This window comes from Synchiropus splendidus, chromosome 12 (genome assembly GCF_027744825.2).
Source record: "Synchiropus splendidus isolate RoL2022-P1 chromosome 12, RoL_Sspl_1.0, whole genome shotgun sequence".
Taxonomy (NCBI): Eukaryota; Metazoa; Chordata; class Actinopteri; order Syngnathiformes; family Callionymidae; genus Synchiropus; species Synchiropus splendidus.
In genome coordinates this window covers 10832095-10842382 of record NC_071345.1, presented here as the reverse complement: position 1 = coordinate 10842382, position 10288 = coordinate 10832095, and the positions used below count along the sequence as shown (strand labels likewise).

Below are 10288 nucleotides of genomic sequence, written 5' to 3'. Positions count from 1 at the left end.
GACCCCCACCCCCGTACTAGTGAATGATACATGTCTTTTCAGGCATCAGTGAACGATACAATGAAAATTCAATTCAAAGTAACTTCCTTTATTTGGTATTTGCATTCAAGCAAACGTGATGTAATGATCCTTTATACTTATATTTTCTTCCACCTTTTCAGTCCTCAAAATAAAGTTCTCATGAATATAAGCTGAGTAACTTTGCTGCATTGATGAATAATAAACATATTATTCATGGATCAGACTATTAACTCTCATTTGCTGCACCGTTTTATCAGTCGTGGAGACGCACGTCTTGAACCAACAAGTCCACTGATCTGTGCACTACATCTAACTGATTTGATTGGCAAAGTAAACCAAAGCTGCTCCCAAGTTTGCATCTGTGTTGGTGACATTTTGTTGGTTGCAAATGTTGCTGTTTCCTTTTTTCAAGTGAGAAGAAAAAAAAAAAAAAAAAAAAAAAAAAAAAAATATATATATATATATATATATATATATATATATATATAGTTTTTTTTCCCACTTAATTTAGCAGTTTGCTCTCCAGACAACACACAGAACCTTTGCACAAGACACGTCGCAGCTAGGATGATAACAAACAACAAACATGGCCAGGATTTCCTCTACTCTGAACGTACTTGAAATTCTTATAAAATTGAAATTCAGATACAAATATTTTCAAGACATTAAAAGAGCTTCTTGTGGCAAATATTCTTATCCCATTAAACTGAGATTAATGAATCACAAATTGTATATATATCTCTCTATCTCTATATATCTATATATCTATATATAGATATATAGATATATATCTATATATCTATATATAGATAGATAGATAGATAGATAGATAGATCGATAGATAGATAGGTAGATAGTGCATTGCAGACAGACAACCACTCACTCGCACCCACCGACATGACAGAGAGTCATCACTTTATTATCAATTTTTGCATCTACACTTGAACAACATAATCAGGTTCACATTTATCCAGTGCATTTTGTCATGTGCATCCAAAGAAGCCACAAGTAACACCATCATGAAAGGAGAAAAATAAATAAATGTTATTTTTAGTGCGGGTGTGTGCCTCGGTTTGTCTTCACACAACTGTCGTCATAAAAAATCTCTATAGTAATGTACTATACACAACTTTGTGTTGCTGTTTCACACAACACTTCTTTAGCATGTAAAGGTAACAGGAAACACCAAAATATACATGACACATCTGGAACAGTTCTTCTGCTGTGATTCTTCAGGTGTTGCCAGATGAGTTGGAGGTAGACACGTGATAGCCATCTGAAAAACACCACAGCAAGTCAGCGACGTGTCACCGTTGAGGCTCGGTTTCACGTTGGTACCTCCCCCTCTCCTCCTCAGTCTCCCCAGAAGTCCACTTGAGGATGTCCCAGAGGTGGTGTTCTGAAGGATCGGTAGAGTCAGACAGGTAAACATCAATGAAGCTCTGTTTAAGACACTGTGAAAACTCCTCTCACCCTTGTGTTGCTCATTGAAGATCTGGAACTCAATCCAATTTCTTTTCGCACCTGAAAAGAAATAAATAAACAATTTTCAAAAATGACTCCAAAATTTTTAGGGAATACAGGTAGTTATCAGAAGTAAGGTAAACTTCAAAGCGGATGCTTATTAAATGTGAAAACTACTGTAGGTGTCACACATGGCATATGTTACTACACAGTGCACGCAGTGGTGAAAAATCGAAATAAATACATTAATAAAATATAAAAAATAATAATATCCCCAAATAAACACAATAAATAAAATTGCTTGAAAAAGTTGAATTACACTGTTAAAAAAAAGCGACAATTTCATTCATAACACATGCACATTGCGCATGCGATTAGAATCTAGTTTTAGGTGGAAAACAAAACGTTTGTTGTGAGCAGGAAAACAAACCAGAGCGATTTGGATGAAAGTGATTTGTTCCAGCAGAAAAAACGCAACAAATTAAAAGTCAAGAAAAGTGAATAAGTGATAAAAAAAACGACCTCACGAGGGCAGCACAAACGTTTGAACAACTTCCCCCACTAGGTGTTGGTGCGGTGATTAACAAAGATCACATTTTCCTCGAGGGAGCTTGGATTTGTTCAGTGTTAGAGATGAAAAGTCACTTTTATTGACTAGTCATACAGTTAGTTCAGATCAAACTCCACGTCTGTGATGGGCACCCGAGACCCTTAAGGTTAAGGAATATTTGAGTCACGTACCTTTTTGTCCCACAGTGTCCCAAAGACAAGAATGAAGAACCCCTGGTGGTGAAGAACGGAAACGGACGTTAAAAATAAACAAATAAATTGAATAAAGTGTGTTCCTACCTGCAATGAGTTGAAGAATGCAAACGCGGCATGGATGCCAAAGTTGGTCGGCTCCACCATGGTTCCCACTCCAAGGCTCCATGTTAAGCCGAAGAACGGCGAGAGGACCGCCACAGTTCTGACGATCACGACGATGTCGCTTTGTTGTTGGGCACGAGCGGAGTTGCCCAAATCTCTTTTTCTGCTGACTAACATCTTGAACAGGACGTAGATCAGGATCACCAGGTTGATGGCCACGATGGTCAGAGCTGGGACCACGAAGGCCAGCAGAGCTTTGGACTGGAAGAAGTTGAGCCAGCACGCCTTGGCCCCGGCGGTGTACTCGTCGTTGGGGGCGGTCACAGCTATAGTGATGACGGCGATGAGGAGCGGGGCTCCGTAGCCCAGGGAAAAGCCGATGGCCAGCTTGGATCGTTTGGATGAGCCGGTGTCAAAGACGGAGACCATGCTTTTGATCAGCAAGAGGCCGAACAGCAACATCCAGAAAAACAAGGCCAGGTAGAACAAATGAATGAAGAACGTCACGGCGCTGCAGGTGCCTTTCGTTGTCACCGCTGACTCTGACACGGCCGCCCCGATGATAAACCAAATATTGGCGATAAGGAGCGAGACTGCGATGTTAACAATGCACACATGGCGCAGGTACGTCAAGTCCTTCAGTTTCATTCTTTTCCAGGCGTACGCTTCTATGATCAGACATATTACCAAAGAGGCGATGGAAATGGCGACGCCAATGTAGGTCATGATTTCCAGAAATAGATTATCTGGAGCCGAAGGAGACATTAGCATGGAGAAGGCGGTCAAGTGGCTGCAGTTGCATGTGACGGTTCCATTCACAGTGGCCACCATCTCGCAGCCCTGGTCATCCCACCCGCCGAATCGATCGAAGAGGCTGAAGTTCCAGAAGACGCACTGAGGACGTCCTAAACTGGTGTTCCTCTCGTCAAACGTCAAGGCGATGCCGTCGACGCTGCCGCTCGACTGAACAATCACCACATTCCCGTTGATGACCTGTTCAGCTTTTGACGCAGATGAAGTAGCTCTGACTGGGAGCACGTTGTCCATGGAAGCGAAGTTGATCACGGTGAGGCTGTGGGTTTCGCCGCTGGACTCCTGAAGGTCGATCTCCACCGTGGAATTGAAGTCCTCGCTGTAGGTGTCTGTGTACGTCGTTTTATCGAGGAGGATGTTGTCGGTGGAAATGCTGAAGGAGTCGTTGGTGAGGACCCGCGTCACGCTCTCAATGGAGAACAAGAAAAGCGAGCTTGTACTTTCATTGGTGGGTGTCACACTTCGCCTCGTCCTGGTGAGGGTCGTATCCGTTTTTGTGTTCAGCTCCTCCCACGAGAGCTTGGCCTTGTCATCGGTCAGGACACTGGAGGTTCTGAGAAAGTCCTAAAGGGAAGAGAGAACGAGGGTTAGCGCTGACGTCTCTGTTGTTCTGGCTGACCTTCACTGACCTCCATTGTGGTTTTGTCGAGCGATATGTTCCCAGACGATGCCAGTTCTCCAATGTTTTGTAGGATTTCCACAGTGGCGTCGATGTTGTTGGCGGACTCACTCACTTCATCTGACAGCGACTCGACTTGCTCCCTAACTTCCTCCAAGAATGTTGGCAAAGTGATGCTGTTCACGATCTGTAAAAGCGAAAAGCGTTATTACTCCTGGTGAGTTGTTGAGTGTAGATATTTCTATATTTTTCAGCGTTGTGAGCATTTATTTATTTATATATTTTTCCGCTGAATGTGTCGGTGGTATACGCATTTATTTTCAGTGTGGAAGGTGGGCGGCCATGGCGCTGATATTTTGTTTTGTTCTCAGTGTCCAGGCGCGAACGTGCTCTGCTTCTTCATGATTCAAACGAAGAAAACAGGATGCAGAAGTGCAGCGGTCAGACTTGTGTGGTCTGGTTTCCACTCGGACTTACTTAACTACTTACACCTAATTGTTTTCCTTTTGTTCTTTCCCTGACTGAGCCGGCGCTTTCCGTGACCATATCCGATACTTTCTGAAGATTCATGAATTTAAAGACCGTCTCTGTGTAAACAGCTGATCCAGAGATTTTTGAAACTTTTGAGAAAATTGGAAAAATGGTACGTCATGAATAAAATTCTGAGTAAAATTAATATAATAAAACAATGTCTATATGTCATAAAATAAATATTTTTCATAAATAAACTCTAAAGAATATGAAGTGTAAATGAAAGTACTGTAATAAAATCTTCTGATTAATTTTAAGAACGGCTCCAACAGGTGAACAGTTTTTCCTGTTGGGGGCACCATCACTTTCTTTATAATTTTTCATTTCAAGAACTTCTCCATTGTTGGCAACAATCACAAATTTGCAGCTGTTAAGTGAATTCAGTGACACACTACACGCCACCATACGTGGCAAGTGCATTTAAACTGAGCGTCTCACGGCCCAGAGGTGCAAAACAAAAACCTTCTAGCGGCCCTCTAGAGGGCGCTCGGGGCCCAACCATGGGCCTTGGCCCTACGGTTAAGAATCACTGATATAGACGACAGAAACAGCTTTTCCGACTACCTTTTTTAAACTGTCTCCGTGTGTGTTGCCTTTTTCACAAAATGCTTTAAATGTTTTCAATCTTTGATCTGTCTAAAACCGGGGAACGCCACTGACATGACTTCCTGGTGGTGTCATGACGCGCATTGATCCGAGCGTCTTGACTTTAGGCAGGGAGTGTTATTTTTGCTGTTGTCTGCCAACAGTTTATACGTTTGTAAAGTCCTTTGAAATGAGCTCTTTGTCGGAGAGAAGTTTTGAAGCTCAGCTCTCATTCGTCCCAGTTGTTGATGTGTGTAGGTGTCTCTTTCCGCCATCACCACTCAACAGAAAAAAAGTGGCACAACTTAAAATTCATTGGTTGATATCTGATTATATCATAAGCCGCAAGTCGCACGTGGATGCCCTCCTTCACTCAGTGTGACTGCAAATGTACAAGACATGCAAGCAGAAGAACCTGATGTGCAAGAAGCTTGTATTGACGTTCCATCTGGAATGTTTCATCCTATTGTGTGTCTGTCTGCCTTGAAGGTGTCCATTTCACAGATCAGCTGAGAAAAATCTCACATGGCCTTATGTGAATTCTGGAGAGAGCTTTCAATTTGACTACACTGTTGAGCCATGACTGAAGCTGACCGGGTCCAAACACCTGGACTGTCAACTAGGAAAGTGAGCAGTGACTCCTCACTAAAGCAACAGTCCATGTTCCAAACATCTGGTACTCGCACCTCAGACTGCTCAAGCAGATCGTTGATGACCTTCAGGACGCAGGTATCCTCTCGACTTCCCCACATGCCACTGCTGTTACAAACAGCTGTTATCTCTCCGTCCTCGTTCTCGGCGCACGGAGCTCTGCCCACGTCATTCAGCAATCCATTGCCAAATACAGGATCGTCCTCGACCTTACACGTGAACTCTGGGTGGAAAAGTTGACTTTAAACGTCTAGTTGGACTTGGGCCTGGAAGCAGCACTGAAGCTTACTTACCCTCCCTTGTTATTTCCACCGTGATATCTCGAGTGAACTCTGGATGTTTGACCACCTCACAAGTGAACCTGTTTGTGGGTGTGCCACAGTCTTCAACCCTAAACAGGTAAGTGACCTCTGTAGCTGCTGTGGAGCACAACATCAACAGTCAACAATTGAAACATTTCCTGATCTGATGAGGTTTGTTGTCTTTTTCTGTTTTAGCATGAGTTTTGTGTTTTGATTCATTTCAGTTGTATTGGAGTTGAAACCCCCCACTTTTGACCAGTGAGGTCAAAGACTACTTTAAAAGTAGTAAGGTTTTTTTTCCTTATTCTTATTTTTATTCTTATTCTTATTAATAATCATTTATTTTTAGACATTAGAATCGATATTTCTGGTTGAAATAATATCACCGCCTTCAAATAACGCTCAGGAGTTTTTTCAACGAGCACGTTTGAGGCTACTGTAAAATGATGAGCCACAACTGCATGTGTTCATGTCATCTGAAACAACAAATGCTCATGTTGTAAGTGAGGGTAAGTGAAGCTTTAGATTTATATGTTACCACAGTGGATTTTTCTTGGTGCTTACCTTCAGTCTTGTTGTGTGTGAACCTCACTGTGTAAGGGCTTTGAACCTCGCATTTCAAATCCACAGTCACTTCTCTGTCACAAGCAACTTTCTGCAGAACAGGAGACACCTGGATCCGTGGTGCGTCGGTCAACTGGAAAGTTAATCTCTGACGGAAGACGGAATTGTTTGCAGACGTCAATCGGCATTCGTAGTTTCCTAAAGCAACAAGTAAGGAGAATCAAAAAGAGTGAAGTCTATGACAGTCAAATCAGTGGGTTTCCTACCGACGTCAGTTCTGAACGTTTTCAATATTGTGAGATTGGAGACATTGTTCTGGAATGTGAATCTGTGTTCTGCGTCTTCCTGGATGTCGACGTTGTTCAGGCTCCACTTGGCCGTCCAGCCGCTGGTGAAATCCAGGTTGGCTGAAGGAGGACCACATGTTGCCGTGACAGTCTTCCCAGAGAAGACCTTAGCTGGACGGAAATCCAAAGGTTCTGGACCTTTGAATAAAGAAAATAAGGCATGAACATTCACACCCCTCTCAATTTAAACGGACAGACTTACTGTCAAATATCACCGCATACGTCTTGCCCAGCTCTCTGATTAATCCATTTTCGACTGTTTCGATCACGTTACGATCTGGAAAAGCAGCTTCCACTGTGTAGTCGGCAATTGTGCTCCCGCTCCTGCATCAAGTGTCCAATAAATATTGACATCACACACCTGTTACACTGGACTATCTTACCTGAATGTCAAATTTCTCACTTGTGCCCCCGGGTCAATCTTTTGAAATTCAGTCTCAATCTGTTTTGGCAAAAAAAAAAACAACAAAAACCAAAACATTGTTTTACAGTGTAGTTTTGAATACGTGGAAGGATGTGAAACTAACCGTATTTAAAACGTCTTGGTGAAAGTCATTGGTCGGGTCATTGTAGGAGTCTTTGAATTCAATGTTCAGGGTGACATTTAATTTCTCTTCTGTTCAGGAGAGAAAAGGCTTTTTTTCAGTTATGAAACCCACACAGACGTTAAACCATTGCAACAAATGTTCGTTGGCCAACAGAACTCAGTCATTCTTTAGAGTGGAGGCGTCACGCACCCTTTTTTTTCATCGGCGACATCCACAAAAGCAGCTCACGACAAACTACAATAAAATGACATACCTGTTTTTGCTGCGGCCGTATTGGCTTTTGTTGGAGTCGTCTTTGGTTTCGTTGGAGTCGTCTTGGCTTCTGTTGGAGTCGTCTCTGGTTTCGTTGGCATCGTCTCTGCTTTTGTTGGAGTCACCACTGTAGTCGTAGAAGGTGTGGCTGGGGGGGGGGAAACTCATGTTACCATATATTTTCCATCCTGAAAAATCATGTTCAGACTGAAAGAACAAAAAGAAAGTGCCCTTTCTCACCCTCCTGAAGCATTTCAAGTATGACTGAATTGATAAAATCAACTTCCTCATGTGCGCAGCAGAGTCAGTCCTGCACAGCTGAACTTAAAAGATATGGGTTTGGTTCCTTGTTAACTATTTAGAGAATCTGTCACTTAACCCTGGAGTACTTCTACTTACATTCTGCTGATGAAATACATGTGCCAGCTTTAATATTCCAGCTGAACTTACCCGGACTGCTGGTGTTCAGCTCGCAGTATCGACCGTCGGCCGGGATGCCACTGATGCATCCGCACCTGCCACCGATGATCGGGTCACAGGCCGACCCGCTTTGACAGTTGTTACTGGAGAAAGCGTAGTTGTCTCTGCATGTGCACTGGCGCCCGCCTGGTGTGGGTGAGCACTCTGCCGTGATACACAGGCAAACTAAGGTCAACAAATAGTTGATGTGCAACAAGACGTAAGGCAGAAAGGTCCAACCTGTTGTGATGTTCACAGATGTAATTTGCGTGGTGTTGGTGAGGATCACAGGAAGATTGAGAAAAGCCACAAACACCCGTAACTGTGCCAAGTCCAAGACTTCAACAACCAGTTCCACCTCATACTCGGTGGAATTCGGTAGAGCTGAGATGAAGGGGGGAAAAAAAAGTGAAAAAACAAAACCTTTTCACATTGATGGACTGATGAAAACTTACTGGATCGTCTTACTATCTGATGAGTCGGTGACAGAAGATCAATCCCAAAATGCTGTAAAGAAAACGCCTTTATATTCTTCATGTACATCACAAATACTTTCACACATGTCCTCATGACATCCAGCGATATATATTCTCTTCTTAATGTAGTTATGGAATTTATAAATCGTGATAAAGAATTGCCTCCAATATGGTGGTGAGCGTAACACAGTCACGTCTCTCACGTTTCTTGACAACCAAGCCTTTCATATCGCATATAGATCTTGGGTGCAGCCGCCAATTCAATCCTTATGAATCTTATCTCATGCATGGACAAAAGATTCTCAAGGCTTCAACCATTTGGATTCCAGTTTCGCCTTGTATTAAAAACAAAGTTGTTTTGCAAGCTGCGGTGTGTTAGTGTTCTATTAATGTTTTTAAAGAAACAAAAATCTGCACTTCCAGAATTGTTTATTCATAAAACTGACAAACTGAATATATCATAAATAATAATAATAATAATAATATTTATTGTCTTGAAAATATTTGTATAACAATTTCAATTTTACAGAATTTCAAGTATATTCAGAGTAGTGGAAACCCTGGCCATTATGTAGTGAAAAAGCTCTCTGAACAAAAGCAAACAAACAGATGCTTTTGTTTGCTTTTGTTCAGGGATTCCTCCATGTTTGTTGTTGTTGTTATCATCCGCACTGCGACCAGGAACTTGTGCACTTGGTTCCATGTTGACTGGAGAGAAAACTGTTCATTCAATTCAATTAAAACGATTACGATAGCTTTTAATGGGAAAGCGACTGTCCATCTCTTCAGTCCGCCTTAAAACTGTGTGTAGCATTTAGCGCACACTAACATGGAGCACAGTGGAGTAAATGCCATTGAAAAGGTCCTTACCTGAAAGACACCCAGAGGCAGTGGGGGCTTCACACAGCAGTACACGAGCAGAACAACAATTATGCATCCCGCTGCCTTTCGCACGGCCATGGCAGACGCACCATCAGATTGGAGCACACATCAAAATTCGGAGGCTGCAAAATTGTGAAACATGAGATTATATTTCTAACAGAGAAGGCGCATGCTACACAAATGCAACATCTACAACTTAGTGGCAAACGAATAAAAAGGAAGATAAGTGTGTTAAAGGGAGATTTTATGAACAGAAAAGTGGCCATTCAAGCTGACAATGTTGCGCTTTTAACATGTTTTTGAAGCTTTTCAGTGCCTCCGAGGTGATTCCAGACAATGTTCTTGTTTCTGTTACGTTGGGTTTTTGTGGTAAACACAAGCTCTCCGCTGTTGATAAAATCTTCCTTTGAGTTTCATTGAGAACAGATGCAAAATGTGCGATTTATTTGCCATTAATCCTGAGTTAGCTCATCTGTAGTGAGTTTGAGATTAAATATTTCATCTATTGAGAGTTCACCTTTTCCCCCCATAAAAACACAATTAAATGAACAAAGCAACTTCCAAAGCACTGGCGTAAAAAATACTACAACACAACACAAGTAATAATGAACTGCGTCTGACTTCATAATTGTAGTCACAATTATGCCAGGCACTTCAGCAACACGTCGAATCAAAGCAAGTGAAATGTTATGCATCTTTATGCATGGATCTTTCCCAGAGTCCATGTTTATGTTCAGACAATAACAAGCTCAAAAAACAGATGCATGTTTTAGCACAACTCTCCATATAAAAGCAGAGAAGGGTTTGTTTACCTGTTGTGCTTCAGGCTGTGATAAAGCAAACTCCCCTGCTGGCAGTCATGTCAAGGACTGACTCGTCCGTTCACTGATGCTTAAATACAAGAGGA

The 10288-nt window shown here is 42.2% G+C and overlaps 1 protein-coding gene across 2 annotated transcripts; it reads right to left on the bottom strand.

The window, feature by feature from the left end:
* Positions 1–921: 921 nt before the first annotated feature.
* On the bottom strand, positions 922–10288 carry LOC128768349 (adhesion G protein-coupled receptor F5-like). Of its 2 annotated transcripts, none has more exons than XM_053881175.1 (19): positions 10194–10288; positions 9370–9503; positions 8479–8530; positions 8264–8407; positions 8015–8188; positions 7566–7712; positions 7292–7380; positions 7148–7206; positions 6967–7088; positions 6684–6902; positions 6418–6615; positions 5845–5970; positions 5587–5774; positions 3795–3971; positions 2335–3729; positions 2227–2268; positions 1495–1545; positions 1360–1420; positions 922–1297 (listed from the first exon to the last, which is right to left on the bottom strand). In XM_053881175.1, the coding sequence occupies exons 2-19, from the start codon at positions 9457–9459 to the stop codon at positions 1254–1256; spliced, it is 3378 nt and encodes a 1125-aa protein (XP_053737150.1). In that variant the 5' UTR covers positions 9460–9503; positions 10194–10288; the 3' UTR covers positions 922–1253. The 2 variants fall into 2 exon arrangements, with proteins under 2 accessions (XP_053737150.1, XP_053737151.1); XM_053881176.1 differs by having other exon boundaries at positions 5845–5967.